Genomic DNA, 18,094 nt, shown 5'->3' with positions numbered 1-18,094 from the left:
AGTTCCTGGCTCTGTCCCAGGAATTACACTGGCCGTGCTGTGCAGGTGTTACTCAGGATGAGAGATAGTGCTTGGGTAAGGGTGTTTGCAGTGCATACAGCTAACCTTATTCATCCCCAGAATCCCATTTATTCCCTCAGTCCTCTAGAGCCAGAGTCAGGAATAGATCCTGAGCACAGCTAGATATAGCCCCTAAAACTTTTAAAAAATAACAACAACAACAACAACAGCCCCCCCCCCAAAAAAAAAAAAAAACCCTCAATATTTTGCCACTGATTGAAGTAGATTTGCTCTAAAGGGCCTTTTTGTTATTACTATTTTAAACTTAATGAGTTTGGGGCCCACACCTGGTTCACATCTTTGCTCAGTGGTTAGGGGTTGTTTCCAGCTGTGCTTGGAGACCACTTGGTGCGAGGGATCAAACCAGTATTAGCCGCACACAAGGCAAGCAAGTGCATTAACTCCTGATTTCGCCCTAGCTCCTGTACTAGCTCTCCTGCCCTGCTATGAGAAGTCTTGAAATCTTTTTTAAAATATTTGTGTTTTAGGCCACACTGCCCCAATATGAAATTTTTAATGCGTGGTGTTTATTAATAAAATCTCCTGACTGGGAGCCTCAGGATGGTTTCCTGGCAGGCATGAAGTCACCAACTCAGCCCCCAGTGCTCCCAGTGCCTTCCCAGCAACACTGGCATTTGTCATCTTTGGTGCCATAGCCAAACATGCAGTCTCCACACACTGACACATTATACCACAATGAAAAAGTGTGACTTCAGTCATCACAACAGTAGTGGGAAATAAAACTTTTAACTACTTTATAATCTTTATAATCTTGTAATACAACTTTATAATCTTGTAATACAACTTCATATTTTCCTGACAGCTCTCAGGGTCCTCCATGGTTGGGGAAGGGGGAAAGCAGTACCAAAAAGGAATATGCAAGGCATAATCACCACCTCAGCCTCCTTCTAACTGAAATTTTGATTAGTGTACAGATCATTTCAAAACTAGGGAATTGGTTGAGTTTTATTTGTTGGAGGGGGGCGTTGGGCCACACCGTATGGTTCTCAGGGCTTACTCCTGGCTCTGCATTCAGAGATCATTCTTAATGGTATTTGGGAGACCATATGAGGTGCTGGGAATTAAGCCCAGGTCAGCTGCGTGCAAGGCAAGCACCCTGCCCACAGTACTATTGCTCTAGCACTAAACTAGTTTATTTTTAGATTGAGTTTTGTTGTGGTACTGAAGATCAAAAACATGTCTCAGGTGCTGGAGTGATAGCACAGCGGGTAGGGCATTTGCTTTGCACACGGCTGACCCAGGTTCGATTCCCAACATCCCATATGGTCTCCTGAGCACTGCCAGGGGTAATTCCTGAATGCAGAGCCAGGACTGACCCCTGTGCATCGCCGGGTATGATCCAAAAAGCAAAAACAACAACAAAACAACGTATCTCAGTGCCAGAGCAATAGTATAGTGGGTAGGACATTTGCTTTGCAGGCACCCAACCCGGGTTTGATCCCAGTATCTGATATGATCCCCTGAGCCCAGATCCAGGAGTAACCTCTGATCTCCTGAGCATCCTCTGGATTCAGGGTTTGTTGGTTTGTTTTGGCTACACTCAAAGGTGCTCAGGTTCTGTGCCTGATTCTGAGCTCAGAGATTACTCCTGGTGAGGGATGGGGGACCATATGTGATGCCAAGACCATGTATGTGATACCCGGGTGTCATTGAACCTGGGTTGGCCACACAAGGCAAGCAGCTTAGCTTCTATACTATTCCTCAGACCAGAAATGCTAGGTGTTTTTTTCTTGGGGGAGGGGCCACACCCATCTCTGCTCAGGGTTTACTCCTGGTTCTGCCTTTAGTCATCATTCCTGGCAGGGCTTGGGAGATGTGGGGTGCCAGGGATTCAACCCAGGTCAGCCATGTCCAAGACAACTGTCCTACTCACTGTGCTATCTCTCCAGCCCCTGGGTTAGGATTTTAAGCATATATTTATACAAGCACTGTCACTGTAGCACTGTCATCCTGTTATTCACCGAATTGCTCGAGTGGGCACCAGTAACGTCTCCATTGTGAGACTTGTTACTGTTTTTTGCATATCGAATATGCCACGGGTAGCTTGCCAGGCTCTCCAAGAGGGACGGAGGAATCAAACCCAGTTTCGGCCGCATGCAAGGCAAACGCCCTACCCGCTGTGCTATTGCTCCAGCCCATATGTATATACAAATATCCAAAAAAGCAGAATAAACAGATACATATAATACATGTCAAATATACTCGAAAAAATATATGACTATACAACATAATTTATATTATTATCATAAATTATAAAGCTAAGTGTCACTGTCATTGTCATCCCATTGCTCGTGGATTTGTTCAAGTGGGCGCCAGTAACGTCTCTCATTGTGAGACTTCTTGTTACTGTTTTTTGGCACATCCGATACACCATGGGTAGTTTCCCAGGCTCTGCCGTGCGGGCAAGATACTCTCGGTAGCTTGCCGGGCTATCCAAGAGGGGCGGAGGAATCGAACACGGGTCGGCCGTGTGAAAGGCGAACACCCTTACCGCTATGCTAAATAATTATCGAATGTACACCATATATTTATACTTATACCACAAGGTAGATGACAGCTTAAATAAAGTGTTGTGGAAATGTAAGATGTTATTTTGTTTTGTGAGATAATGGTTGCTTGGTGCTTAGTTATTTCTGTTAGTTATTGCCTTCTGCCTAGTGATCAGCAGAGATGCCTTCATTGACAGTCTTGAAAGAATTTTAGGGTTTCTTTCCCTGATATTTGTCATAAAATGAATCTGGTGAGTTATTTGTGATAAAAAGATGTGGTATCTCAGTGTTTCCAAAAGAAAAGAGTTAGAGCAGGAGCGATAGTACAGCAGGGTAGGATGCTTGCCTTACTTTTGACTGACTGGGGTTCGATCCCTGTGCCCCATATGGTCTTTTGAGCACTTTCAGGAGTAACCTCTGAACATCTCCCAGAAACAGAAAGTAGAAAGGAAGGAGAAAGGGGTGTTCCTATTTGGTTTATTATGTGTATTATTTCTACTTTCAGGGAACCCCCAAAATAAATGTTTTTAATTCTTGAAGTAATACATTTTAAGATAGAACGTTCCACGAGATTTTATTTGCATGCTCTCCAGTGCAACCTGCTGTGATCTTTGTTTAGTTATTTAGTAAATGAATCAATGCTTTTAGAATGTGAGATATTTTCGTTCTACAATAAGCCACCTTTCCCTATTCCTTGTACATTTACAAATGTTGTGCTTTTTTTCTGTATAGGACTTTCCCACCCGGGCTAAACTGGCTGTTCAAAACCTTGTACAGAAGGTTGGATTTTTTGGAATTTTGGCCTGTGCATCAGTAAGTAAATTACATTAATAGAAATTCCAGCAAGTGGTAGACATCATATTTTGATCCAACTTATTTTTAAGGATACTCTTCAAAATGAACAAACTATATTGTCCATTTTAGTAGAAATGTAATTTTATTAATCAGTCATCTTACTCAGCAGATGAGCTGTTCTCTCTTGGAAAGATTCATATCTTGCTTATTGGCTTTTAGATATTTCATCATACAATGATGACTTCATATCTGAATGGCTTGATTCAGTAGCAATAAAGAGACAGAATTTATCCTTCTCCCACAGACTTTACGATCAAGTGAATTTAACCCAGTAACAATGACTTCATTCTTTCTAGAGAGAAAGAATGAAGTTTAGGAAACCTTTCCCAAAATTTCAAAGCATTAAGTACAAAGATATGCCAAAAACAGTAAAACGTCTCAATGAGAGACGTTACTGGTGCCCGCTCGAACAAATCGATGAGCAGCGGGATGACAGTGACAGTAAGTACAAAGAACGAATCAATATAAAACCTGACTTAAGTGACATTGATACCTAGAAAGCCAATGGAGACATCTAGATTGAGTGAACTATGAAGGCACTATGGGGCCAGAGAGGTAGTACAGGAGACAAGGTGCTTGTCTTGCATGTGGCCAACACCAGTTGATCCCATCCTCATATATGGTCCCCTGAGCACTGCTGGGAGTGATCACTTACCACAGTACTAGGAGTAAGCCCAGAGCACTGCCAGCTGTGGCCCAAATAATGGTCTCCCACCCTCCAACTGAAAAACAAAGAAGCAGCTGCCACTGAGGTGGTCAGTACATTCCTGCTGATCCCAGAGAAGGACCCAGAAGATAGGTCAGTGGTTTGGAAGGCACTCATCGAAAATGAGGCCATGACCTTAATCACCAGTGCTGAGTGTGTGCTGAGGCCACATGCACCACTCTCCCCTACAATAGAAAAAAATTAAAATAAAATGGAACAAAAAGACACTTTAGTAAAGGCTAATGTGAGGAGTTAAGTTAATGTATATGAAGTAACACTGCCTAGAACATAAAGACTCAAACCACTTTTTATTGTTACTCATCAGCTTTGTATCAGTCATGCCATGCTTGGAATAAAGACGTGAACGATATATTCCTTTTTCTCAAACATCTTGAAGTCTAGTGAGGGAGACTGGAAATACAGTGATAAATAAAAGGCACTGTGGAAGCCTTGAAGAACAAATTTAAGCAGAAATGCTTAATAAATAATAATTAGTCAATGTTTTTATATTAAGAGCAAATTTGAGAGCCACTCATTGCCTGGATACAAATTCTTTTCTGCATTTTATGCTGAAATAATGCTTAACCACCTATCTCACTTTTCTCATCTGTAAAATGGGTATAGTGATATTCTATACAACATTGTTTTAGGAATTGAGTTGACGATGTAGAAACCTTAGTAAAGGCCTTAACATGGCCAGGGAGGTAGTTTGGTCTTTTTCACACAAGACCCCTATGTTTGATTCCTAGCAGAGGAACACCAGGTGTGGGAGGGTAGAGGGGAACGGGAAGTGAAAGGAGATAACATTTAACTTTAATTATTCCTGGAAAACAAAACTAAGTACCTTCAATTTAGAAACCAAAAATATTTATTAAACAAAAACTTATATTTGGGGCTGGAGCGATAGCATAGCGGGTAGGGTGTTTGCCTTGCACGCGGCCGACCCGGGTTTGATTCCCAGCATCCCATATGGTCCCCTGAGCACCGCCAAGGGTAATTAATCCCTGAGTGCAGAGCCAGGAGTGACCCCTGTGCATTGCCGGGTGTAACCCAAAAAGCAAAAAAGAAATTTTTTTATTTTGGATTCACACTCAGTGTTACCCAGAGCTCTGACTCTGCACTCAGGGGTCACTCCTGGTAGTTCTTGGGGTATCATATGGAGTGCCAGGCATCAAACCCAGGTCGACCACGTACAAACCAAGTAGCCTCCCCACTAGACTGTCACTCTGGCTTAAAATGTTTTTTCCCATTTATCAATGGTTGTGTTCTAACTACTATGAATAAAAACTTCCTTTTTATACTAGCCTGTTTTCTATGTATTTTACTAGAAATAATCAGTGTCTAACACAAGTCAGTAAATCAGTTTGTCCTCCTTGGGACTTTATTAAATTTTTTTAATATTGGGGCTGGAGAAATAACTAAGTAGACTGAAAGCAAGCTTGCTTGTGAGAGTCCCAGATTTGATCCATGGCACCGCAGGATGCTGTGCACTGCCTGGAGAAACCCCCGAGCATAGAGCCGAGAACAGCCCTTACGTACCAAGTCAGGTGGGGGTGCCAAAACAAAAGTAAATTAAAAACTTGTAGTGCATTTTTTTTTCCTGTGTACCCAGTTTACAGTCAAAGAAAGTTTATTAGTTATTTGTTGTTCATTGGTTTGGGGGGAGGGGACAATTTGAGGCCACACCTGGCAGTGATTGGTCCTTCTCCCAGCAGTACTTAGGGGAACTTGTGGTTCCAAAGAATGAACCCACGCCTCCTACATGCAGTGTATTTGCTCAGCCCTTTGAGCAGTCTCTCTGGCCCAGTTGTTAACATTTAAACTAAGGTAAATAAGATTCCCAGCAGCACATGGTCCCCAGAGCTCCACCAGGTATGGCCCAATAATCAGATGAGTAACATGCACATGTTAAGATTAGATTCATTGATTATGTTCTACTGACAGTATCTAACCTAGACTGAAGTCCACAAAATGTTATGAAATTTTCGTTTTTATTTACTCTTGTAAGTATCTTGTACATGTTTTCCATTTTAGCATGAAGAAGAGCCAGATAATAAAAGAAAACTATTAAAAGTATAATATATGTGGATGTGAGAATCCCATGAGAAAATAGAAGATATGACAGATGTCAGGCTGTGCAAATACTGTTACTGCAGGGATGTGACAGATGAAATTTGAAATTGCATTTAGCATTTGTATTTAAATGAGAAAAATAAAGTTATTGATTCCAGTTGTTACAAAAGAAGGGCACTTGAATTCTAATTTAGCCATGACATTGTTTTTAAAAGAACAATTTTGACAAATGTTTTTAAACTAGGCTTTTCTTTGAAATTTCAAAAATGAAATTATATAAATTGGTTGCCTTACATATGGTTTAGTCAGCATCACAGGGCAGAGTACTTCTGTGGGAGAAAAAAGGATACAGTGCTCACAAATGGCTGCGGTTTCTTTGTCTTTTTTACATGAAATTTTCTTTTAGCATTCTTGAAATGTGGGAATGTTTGGGAGAATATATTGGATGTGAATCACTCTTTGTCTGGGACTTAGTATTCAAAACATCTGAATCTGTGCTGTCATCTCCCACACTTGGTTATCTTGAGAAATAAAAGCACGTTTACCTATAAATGTATTTGTGAATCTATATGATTACTATAGACATAAATACATTTATTATGCTATTCTTTTTTTATTGTGTAGATTTTCAATCATAATATAACAAATAATCTTAAGACTTTTGCCACCCAATTATCTGTCACCCTAGTAAACAGCCACTAAATGGCTGCGTATATACTGAATGGGATTAAATTCCTGCAGTTCCATTCACTCTCTCCAGTTCTAATGTGATGGAAAAAGTGTATTTATGGGGCATTAACTATAGTAACATGAGCAACAGGACAGCTGGGTTTGCTTTGAGCAGATTGAACAGCCTGAAATGAGTATGAGACTCAAGTATGAGATATTTTAGTATACTTCCCTCACCTTCTGAACAGCCTGGCACTGATCAGGGAACCCGTACCACACTCTTCATTTTAAGTAAGGCTTAAAACAGAATTCCTCTTACTTATTGGTGGAAAAATTAAACTTTGGGGGACTATATATGAAACTGCAATTCTAATTTTATTTATTTTTTTATAGATTCCAAATCCTCTCTTTGATCTGGCTGGAATAACATGTGGACACTTTCTTGTACCGTTTTGGACCTTCTTTGGTGCAACGCTCATTGGAAAAGCAATAATTAAAATGCACATACAGGTATTTATATTCTTTGATTCCCTATTTAAAGATGATGAGTACACTAGCATGCACTAAAATAAGGTTTGCTTGTTTATCCCAAAGCAGATTAAGACTGTTACTTTTATTTTTGTTATTAGTAACTTGTTTAAATGTTCAATCATAAACATCATTGTGAAATCAATTCAGGCATTATTTTCCCCCATTCCCGCTAGAAATTTGTGCTCCTTTATTGTTTTTCTCATTATAGGCTTTTTAAAAAATAGTTTCTTGAATAGTTTTTTAAATGTGTCTTTCCCCCTCTTTCCCTTTGTCTCTGTCCTTGATAACCAGGGATTGCATGCCTGCCTGGCTACTGTGCTCATACTTTCAGGGGGCTGACCTCAGGCTGCACGCACGCGCACACACACACACACACACACACACACACACCACCCCCACCCCACCCCCCATGCTTGCTGGAGGTCCCACTCTCTGACATGGCACTCGCATATACTTTTTTTTTTTTGGTTTTGGGGTCAGACCCGGTGATGCACAGGGGTTATTCCTGGCTCATGCACTCAGGAATTACTCCTGGCGGTGCTCGGGGGACCATATGGGATGCTGGGATTTGAACCCGGGTCGGCTGCATGCAAGGCAAACACCCTACCCGCTATACTATTGCTCCAGCCCCTCGCATATACTTTTTGTGCCAGAGTTGAGACGACACGTAGAAATGTTCAGGGGTTACTCCTGGGTCTGCACTCAGGAATCACTCCTGGCAGTGTTCAGGAGACCATATGGGAAACCAGGGTTTGAACCAGGGTTGGCCAGTTACAAGGCAAGCCCCACTGTACTATTGCTCTGGCCCCAAGTTTCCTTTTTGTGGTAATCACACATACACCTGGCTGTGGTGCATCCAGAACTTGCATGTTGCATCCATGAAACTGCATGTGGGCTGCCTGGATCACATTCAGCTCTGTTGGAAACTATGGATTTGAACATGACTACACCTGCAAGGCAGGAGCTCTAGGCCAGTGTGCTTTTTCTTTTCTTTTTTTTTTTTTTTTTTTTTTTTTTTTTGCTTTTTGGGTCACACCCGGCGATGCACAGGGGTTACTCCTGACTCTGCACTCAGGAATTTTCCCTGTTGGTGCTCAGGGGACCATATGGGATGCTGGGATTCGAACCCGGGTCGGCCGCATGCAAGGCAAATGCCCTACCTGTTGTGCTATCACTCCAGCCCCATCAGTGTGCTTTTTCTGAGCCCTCACATTTGCCCTCTTTTTTGTCTTTTTTTTTGTCTTTTATGCCTTTCCTTTCCTGCTTTCCTCCGCCCCCCCCCCCCCCAAGAGTGCTAAGGGACTAATCACAGCTTTATCACAGCTCTGTGCTTAAGGGTTGTTCCTGGTGAAGCTTGGGAATCAAATCCACCTGGCCTCCTGAATACAAAGCACACAGATCAGATGGCTCCTCTTTTTCTCTTTATTTTGCCATCTTTTCCTTCCTCTGGTTCTTTCTTTTAAATCTGTATTTACTTCTTGAAGCATAAAACTGTTTATTCAAGGGGGCCAGGATGATAGTACAATGAGTAGAGCGCTTGCCTTATACGTAGCTGACCTGAATTTGATTCCCAGCACCCCATATGGTCCCCTGAGAACTGGCAGCAGTAACTCCTGAGTACAGAGCAAGGAGTGATCCCAGAGCATCACCTGGTGTGGCCCAAAAGTTGCTTTTTTTTTTTTTTTTTTTTTTAGTAAGTCATTTCTTTACTGACCATGAACTTAGAGCATAGTGCCATTTGTTGATTGTAACTTTCTTTCACACGTGCTATTTAAGGCCTCCTCCCAAGATACCAGTAGCTTCTACCAAAAAAAAAAATCAACCAGATGTTAATGTGGGCAATAATGAGGAAGAAAAGTGTTGCTGAAGAGACAAAGAGCCATAGATTGTGACTAAAGAGGTGTGAGTGCAGCGTGTAGGGGCAGGCTTAGCAGTGTGGTGCCAGCCTCTGCCACCCACAGCCCATAGAACACCTGAGGATGCTAGTGTTCAAAGCCTCTCTTTGCAAAATTTTTGTGTTTTGTTTGCTTGTTTGTTTTGGGGCCACATCTGGTGATGGTCAGGGCTTACTCCTGACTGAACTTAGAGAATATGCCTGGCAGGGCTTGAGGCACCATATGGGATGCCAGAGGTGGAACCCAGGTCAGCCACATACAAAGTAAATGACTTTCCCACGTGCTCTCTCTCCAGCCCCTAGAAATAGTTCTAAGAATCAATGAGGTTTGTAACAAGAGACATTTACCAAAGAAAGACAGGGCATGTGATGTAGCTCAGTGATAAATCACTTGGCTTGTATGTGTAAGGTCCTACATTCAGTTTCTGGCACCACCCAAATAAAAACCCCCAAAAAAAGACTTGTGAGTAACACTGTGCCTTGTTATTATTACTTAATAATTAAGAACATTTATTCCCCAACTTTCTTCTACCTCTAGTTTTTGGTTTGGTTTTTGGTTTGGGGACCACACCCAGCAGTGCTTGTGGGCTACTCCTGGCTCTGTGCATTTTCGGCATGGTATTCTAAATCTTTGGGCTGGAGCGATAGTATAGCGGGTAGGGCATTTGCCTTGCATGCAGCCGACCTGTGTTCAATTCCTCCGCCCCTCTTGGAGAGCCTGGCAAGCTACCAAGAGTATCTTGCCCACATGGCAGAGCCTGGCAAGCTGCCCATGGAGTATTCAGTATGCCAAAAACAGTAACAATAAGTCTCATAATGGAGACATTACTGGTGCCCGCTTGAGCAAATCAATGAGGAACGGGACTTGCCTTGTATGCTATTGACCCAGGTTTGATCCCTGGCAGCTTTTATGGTCCCCTGGTAGGAGTCCTGTTGGATATGGCTCCAAGACAAAGCAAAAAGCTTCCCATGAAGGATCAATAATTTTTGCAAGATTCTGGATTACATTTAGCTCCAATGCCATCAGCCTGATGCTTGAATTTTAGTGGTAGAGGCTGTATGGGAACCCAGGGCCTTGGTTGTCTGCACCATCTAAAATCCACAGGACATGCGAAATGTCCACCCACTCTTGGGTTTCATGACTCACATTTTTCCCTCAGATACAGTCATGTATTCGAGTATGACTAGAACTGTCCTTAAGATAAAATGTCTTCCAAATCGAAGTTGTAGCATTTATCAAACAATGGGTTGTCCTGTTTTTGTATTTTTTATTAAAAAGCTGTAAGGGCCAGGGATTAGGAGTTAGCACTTGGCACCACAAAAGGGGGAAAACCTCAGTTTTTTTAAATTGCAGACAGGGGCTGTGACCTCATCTTTCTAGACCATTACCATGATAGTGACTTTACATTGCTGTCTGTGATGTGGAGATCAGTTCACTTTAATAGTATTTTCTTTACAGAAAATCTTCGTCATAATAACATTCAGCAAACACATCGTGGAGCAGATGGTGGCGTTCATTGGGTAAGTAACTCTTTAATAGCTAATGTTAGTGGGAGGACATGTATAAATTGGTACAGAATTTTCATGGTAGCTCCTTTGTTTTCTCTTTTGACAAGAGCAAATAAATATCTTTTTTCCTGTTACTATTTAAGTTGGGGAGGACTAGGGCTCCATTCTCTTCCCTTCATTTGTTCTTAGAGGTTGCTGTTCTGCTTTGAAAGGGTCCCGCAGGACTACCACAAAAACCCATACATGGGCCAGAGCGATAGTCCAGCGGGTAAGGTGCTTGCCTTGCATGCAGCCAACCCAGGTTCAATTCCCAGCATCCTCTATGGTCCTCTGAGTACCGCCAGGAGTCATGCCTGAGTGCAGAGCCAGGAGTAACTCTGAGCATCACTGGGTGGGACCCAAAAAAGGCAAAAAAACAAACAAACAAACACACACAGTGGTGAAAGCAATAGTGCTCAGTGCTTGACTCAGCTTGACTATGTGGCTGACTAGAGCTTAATCCCCAGCACTCCAAATGCTCCCTAGAGCACAGAGCTGGGAGTAAGCCCTGAAAACTCCGAGTGTGCCCCACCTCCAGAAAAAGAGCACACATTGTGGAGTTACCATGCATACAACCCCCTGTTTTCTTCCTTTCTCTTTCCCTCAGTGACAATTTTCATCAACTTCTTTGTCTTCTCCACTACCACTTTGAATTTCCCCAGCCTTTGGTGTGTCTGTGACAGTGAGTTAGTTGCTGCCCAGGTCTTCCAACCTGCTTGCCATACTGCAGTTTAGCAATCTTTGAAACATCTTTATCTGTGCACTTCCTCACCACTTCCCTTCTTTCACTATCTATCTTCTTGAATCCTATTTCATTAAAATAAATAATCCTATTCCTAATTATCTAAAATTTTAGAATTCTAGGAGCACATGGCTGCTCTTGTGGCCTTACAACATCTTATGCTATTCATAACAAGCAATACAAAAGACAGTATAGTAGGGAGACTTGCATGCTGCCAACCCCATTTCAATCCCCAGCTTTACATAGGGTCTCCCAAGCATGGCCGAGAAATGATGCCTGAATGCAGTCAGGCGTGGACCAAAACCCAAAAATAATTCTCCCTCCCTCCCTCCCTTCCTCCCTTCCTTCCTTCCTCCCTCCCTCCACTTGGTTCCTCCTTCCTTCCTTTCTCTCTCCCTCCCTCCCTCCTTCCCTCCTTCCCTCCCTCCCTCCTTCTTTTCTTCCTCTCTCCCTCCCCCCTTCCTTTCTTCCTTCTTTCCTACCTTCCTTCCTTCCATTTCTTTCTTTTATTTGAAGTTTAAAAGTAATAGTTATTTAATTTTAGACTTTCTCCAATGCATGACCAAGCCTAACTTAAAAGTCATGATTAAAATGACATGTTCTGGTCTTCTCACCAAAGAGGATGAGAATTCCCAGAAAATAACGTTAAGCATATGACTGCCACAAACCATATGCAGAACACTGGCTCATTGTCAGAATGCCAGGGCCTTATTGGAAGACAAAGTCCCCAGTTTCGCCACACAAGAAAGTTTCCATAACTCAATCACTGAATGGGGGGAAGGGATTGGCTAGACCAGGGTTTTTTTTAACTAGATACAGAATGTTCCATGCTCTTCTTTGTGCTCTCGTATTTCTGAGTTAACTTGATACTTAACCTCCGAGCTGGAATTGGCTGTGGCAAAAGAGATCATTTTGACCAGTGAGTAATTAAGTTCTTGAATGTTAATGTTTCTTGTTCCTCACTCTATGAAAAATAATCAGAATGAGCTGTCCTTTTCTTCTACAGAAAGAAAATCTGTCTTGTGGGCTTTTACAAATGTAAAATAATGGGGCCAGAGTGATGCAGCAGGTAGGGGCACTTGCCTTACATGTGGCCCACCTGGGTTGAGTCCCAGCATCCCAAATATCCCCACCCCCAAGCCCTGCAGGAGTTGTCCCTCAGCTCAGAGTGAAATCTGAGCTCTGCACACAGCCAGGTGTGTTCCAAAACAAAATAAATAAGTGAATAAATAGAATAAAAAATGGTTTATGCCCCCCAAACAATAACAAACATCAGTGGTAAAAGCAAGTAACAGGATTCTAAAGGAGCACTAGATTGGAATGCGAAGGTCAGTGGGATTGGTAACTGAGCAAATGGGAGCAAGAAACAGGATGTGCAGTGGAATGAAGACAGGAGCCAGATTTTTTAGTGCTTCTACATTATTATAAGGGATTTGCTTTTTCATTCCAAATGCCACTTCTCCAGTGAAATACAGTGATTTTCTGCCAATCTCATGGTTGTTGTAACTATATTATTCTTAGATAAAGTTTCATCACTATCAGTATGTCACTTAGAATACTCTAAAGGCCAATGAGTTTTTATGCCATTTCACCCTAAATTTAAAATTTTATAAACTGTTCTTTATTCTCAACCTTTTGGGTCTGTGGGTCCCTGTTTATTTTATTAATACTCAGTCGGTCTTTAAGTCAGTCACAGCTCTATCAGTATATAAAACTACTGCCACTCTCACTTTCTATAGCTGAGATCTGTTGATTTTTAACCTAGGTTTTTGTTTTGTGTTTTGTTTGTGTTGTTGCTGTTGTTTTATAGCCAGTCACTCTTCATTGATTCCAGATTGGCCTCTTCTTGCAGTACTATTAATGCCTGTTTAACTTCTACTATTTGGGTCTGCATATTTTACTTTTAAAATGTTGCCTCTTGGGGCCAACAGATAGTACAACAGGTTAGGCACTTGCCCTGTACACTGTTGACCCAGGTTTTGTCTCCAATTCCCAGGACCCTTTGTGGTCCCTTGAGCCCTCCAGAGGTGATCCCTGTGCATTACCAGCTGTGTCCTCACAAAAAAAAAAAAAGGTTGGGGCCTGAGAGATGAAGAGATAGTATAGCAGGTAGGACCCAACACCCATATGGTCCCTTGAACCCCACCAGGAGTGATCCCTGAGCACAGAGCAGAGTAAGCCCTGAGCACTGTTGGGTGTGACCCAAAAACAAACAAAATAAAAAAACCTTTTTTTTAAATTAAAAAAAAAGATGCCATATAATGATCACATATTTCAAAGAGTAGCTGCTAATTATAAGGAGGTATTATCTCCACTCTGGTTCTTACTAGAAAATAATTCTGGGGGCAGGAGCCATAGCACAGCGGGTAGGGCGTTTGCCTTGCACGCGGCCAACCCGAGTTCGATCCCCGGCATCCCATATGGTCCCCCAAGCACCGCCAGGAGTAGTTCCTGAGTGCAAAGCCAGGAGTAACCCCTGAGCATCGCTGGGTGTGACCCAAAAAGCGAAAAAAAAAAAAAAGAAAATAATTCTGTATGTTCAAAACAAGGGCTGTTGTGCTTCCTTCCTTCCTGTTCTCCCTCCCTCCCTCCCTCCTTCCTTCCTTCCCTCCTTCCTTCCTTCCTTCCTTCCTTCCTTCCTTCCTTCCTTCCTTCCTTCCTTCCTTCCTTCCTTCCTTTCTTTCCTTCTTCCCCTCCCTCCATTTTTTTTCTTTTTCTATTTTATTTCATTTTTTTCCCTTTCCCTCACTTTTTCTTTCTTTCTCCTCTCTTTATTTCTTTACCCCTGTGATAGAAATATGTAGTGAGGTAATGGCAACAATACACCTGATATTTCTGGGTAAAGCAATGGTCTTCCTTCTACACAGCCACTAAGAAATGGATGGTATCATATGTAGTTATAATACCACTCACAACGGACTAACTTGAGTACAAAAGAGGTTTTAATCATTTGAAAGGTTTTAATCACAAATGAGATTGAAATTCAAGATGTTTTAATCCCAAATCCTGAGTTGAATCACAATGATTTGGGGAGGGGAGGTACTAGGGGCAGGGTTTGGTCCACACTCAGCAAAATGCTCAAGGATTACTCCTGGCTCAGCACTTAGGAATTACTCCTGGAGTAATTTCTACTCAGGGTACTGTATGGAATGCCAGGGATTGAACCTGGTCAGCTGCTTTCGAAGCAAATGCCCTATCCACTGTACTGTCAGTCCAGCTCCTCACAAATGTAAATTGTGCCAAACTGTCAACCCATACTGGTCTGTATGGGAAAGCCTTAGGTTTTTAATGCAACACCTAGTTTCATCCTGAATTTATTTATATTGTTTTTCTGTGATCCACAGATGTAAAGGAACTTGGTTTGAGTGAGTTACTATATTTCTATTTTAAAAGCAAGTAGAACACATCAGTTACCAGTTAACTAACCTACCTTCCTTCCTCCCTTTCTCCCTTCCTCCCTCCTTCTCTCCCTTTCTTCCCTCCCTCCTCCCCTCCCTCCCTCATTCCTTCCCTCTCTCTCTCCCCCCTTCCCCATCTGGCAGTGCTCAGGGGTTAATCCTGGCTCTGTGCTCAGGAATCACTCCTGGAGGTGTTTTGGGGACCATATGGGATGCTGGGATCAAACCCAGATTGGCTGTGTGCAAGGCCTTACCTGCCTTACCCGCTATACTATCGCTGTGGCCCAACCAGTTATTTTTTTTACAATACCAGTTTCAAAGAGTCAGAATTTTTATTTAAGTAGCATTAGTAATTAACAATATTTTCACTAGAGTCACATAGGAGCACTACATCCCCCTTGTGTAATTACTACTGTATAATTACTGTATATATGTATATATATGCATATGTATATATACATATATATACACAGGCAGTAACTGCACTTGCCTCCTTCCATTCTTGCACGCAACTGCTTCAGCGAGATCCTGGTTCAGTCCACTGTACCACATATGGTCTCCTGACACTGCTGAGGCTCACTCCTGAGCAGAGCCAGAAATAGAAATAGCCCCTACTGGTTGTAGCCCCAAAACAACAGCTTTATTAGAAAATGGGAGATCAGAGGAGAGAGGATTCATGTCCTCAAAGCAACCATTATCTGTAACCCTTTGAGGTTTTAGGGTTTTGTTGGTTTTTGTTTGCTTGTTTGTTTTTTGGTTGTTGTTGTTGTTGTTGTTGTTGTTGTTGTTGTTTTGTCTTGGGTCCACACCAGAAGTGATCAGAGCTTACTTCTGGCTCTGACTCAGGGATCACTCCTGATGGGTTCTGGGGGTTATCTGGGGTGCCCACCTTGGCCACATGAAAGGCAAGCACCTTACCCACCCTTCCCACTATAGTATCTCTCTGGCCCCATATACCCCATATGTCTTTTTCTTCGTTTTTGTTTGGGGACTGTACCTGACAGTGCCCAGGGTTTAGTTCTGGCTTTGCATTCCTGCAGTGTTGGGAGAACCATATGGGGTGGCGAGGATCAAACCCCAGTCAGATTTTTGCAAGGCAAGTACTCTATCTGCTGTGTTGTCTCTCCAGCCCACTGCATCCCATCTTTATAAGACTAAAGATCATTTCTTCTGTGGTTAGCGTTCGTTCATTTACTTGTCCTATTTCTGGATTAATTGTGTGTCAATCTGTTTTATTCTCTCCCCCCACCCCATCTTTCTATAATATCTGGGGGCTGGAAGGTGATTTACAAAAACAGTAACAACAACAACAACAACAAAAAACCACCAGCAGTTAGCACACTGGCCTTTGACTTATGAAAGATTGCCTGATAAATTTATCTCCCTCCTCCACTCTTTCCCATAGCTATCTACTGTAGTTGGAAAGTCAGTTTTGTTTGGAGGGCAGTTTGTCATTATTGAGTCAGGCCAAGTCTGAGAGCCATCCTGAGTCACTGTGAATAAGTTCTGGTATTGGTTGGGCCCCAGGGAAACTAGTGGTTTAGTACTGTGAGAATCCTTATTAGACAGGAAATGACAACTTGTTGAAATTCTAACCGTTAAGCCTTTTGAGATCATTCTCTGTGTGAGTGTGTGTATGAAAATTTAACTTTATTTGACTAAAATGTGGACATTTCTGAGAACAATTATTTGAAAACTATAACATTTAATAATTAGTTTTAGCTAAACAAACTCTAACAAGACAGATGAGTGACTTTTAAAATTCTTTTTAGGGGCTGGCGCAATAGCACAGCGGGTAGGGCGTTTGCCTTGCACGCAGCCGACCAGGGTTCAATTCCCAGCATCCCATATGGTCCCCCGAGCACCACTAGGAGTAATTCCTGAGTGCATGAGCCAGGAATAATCCCTGTGCATTGCCAGGTGTGACCCAAAAAGCAAAAAATAATAATAATAGTAATTCTTTTTATAAAAATAATCAGTAAAGAGCAGAGTCAGAGATACAGCACAGCAAGTAGGGATTTGCTTTGCACCGGACTAACATAGGTTCAGTACCCCAAGCCCCACCAGGAGTGATCAGTCCTTAAACTCAGAGCCAGGAGTAACCCCTGAGGATTGATGAGTGTCTCCTCAACTTACAACCCCCCTAAAAAAGAAAAGAAAAGAAAAGAAAAGAAAAACCAAAATAAAAAAAAGAAAAGAAAAACCAAAAAGAAGGCAGTTGTAATATTGCATTCAGAAAGAACCTCCAAAAATTAAAGCGTTGACATTTACCTGTTCCTATTGTAATCTATAGAAGGCAACCCCAAAACTTTAGAGATTGCCAATCTTAACAAAAGATAAGTATATAATGTGCCTTAAAATACTTGCTAACAAGATGACTAGAGAGATAGTACAGTGGGTAGGGTATTTTGCTCACAGCCAACATGGGTTCAATCCCCAGCACCCTATATGGCTCCCGAAACCCGATCATTCAAGAATGATCCCTGAGTACAGAGCCAGGAGTAAGCCCAGTGCACTGCTGGGTGTGGCCTCCCCCAAACAAAGACCTTGTGAAGGATAGCATGAAAACCGTCATAGTAAGGTTTTTAAAGTGAGTTTGTTCTTTGGCTTTTATCTTTAATTCTTTTTAATTTTTATTTCTGCATTTTATTTATTTATCTATTTATTTTATTGAATCACTGTGAGAACACCTACAAAGCCTTTGTGTTTGAATCTCGTTCATACAATGATCAAAACCATCCCTTCACCAGTGCACATTTTCCACCACCAAAAACCCCAGTATACCCTCCATCCCACATTTTCTGCATTTTAATATTTGTATAAGTAGGGGCTGTGGAAATAGCTCCGAGGGCTGGAGTACATGCTTTGCATGTTGGAACTCTGGGTTTCGGTCCCAACACCACATGGTTCCCAGAGCACCACTGAGTATGACCTGACAACAGTATTCAAAAATGACTTTTACCATCAACTGCCATCAAAAAGTGCCAGTTGGAGACTGGAAATAATACAGTGAGTGGGTGTTTGCCTTGCACGTGGCTACCTCCAGGCATCTCAGATGGTCCCCCAGCACTGCCAGGAATGATTCCTGAGTGGAGTGCTAGGAGTAAG

General features: G+C 42.2%; 1 protein-coding gene across 1 annotated transcript in view; it reads left to right on the top strand.

Moving 5' to 3' along the window:
• The window catches only part of VMP1 (vacuole membrane protein 1), a 118,809-nt gene that overhangs the window by 89,631 nt on the left and 11,084 nt on the right, over positions 1-18,094 (top strand). The window contains exons 8-10 of the mRNA XM_004608614.3: positions 3,303-3,383; positions 7,267-7,383; positions 10,758-10,819. Of these exons, the coding sequence (XP_004608671.1) occupies positions 3,303-3,383; positions 7,267-7,383; positions 10,758-10,819 (260 nt within the window). The remainder of the gene's footprint in view (positions 1-3,302; positions 3,384-7,266; positions 7,384-10,757; positions 10,820-18,094) is intronic.

This window comes from Sorex araneus, chromosome 3 (genome assembly GCF_027595985.1).
Source record: "Sorex araneus isolate mSorAra2 chromosome 3, mSorAra2.pri, whole genome shotgun sequence".
NCBI lineage: Eukaryota > Metazoa > Chordata > Mammalia > Eulipotyphla > Soricidae > Sorex > Sorex araneus.
This window is presented reverse-complemented; position numbering and strand designations above follow the sequence as displayed.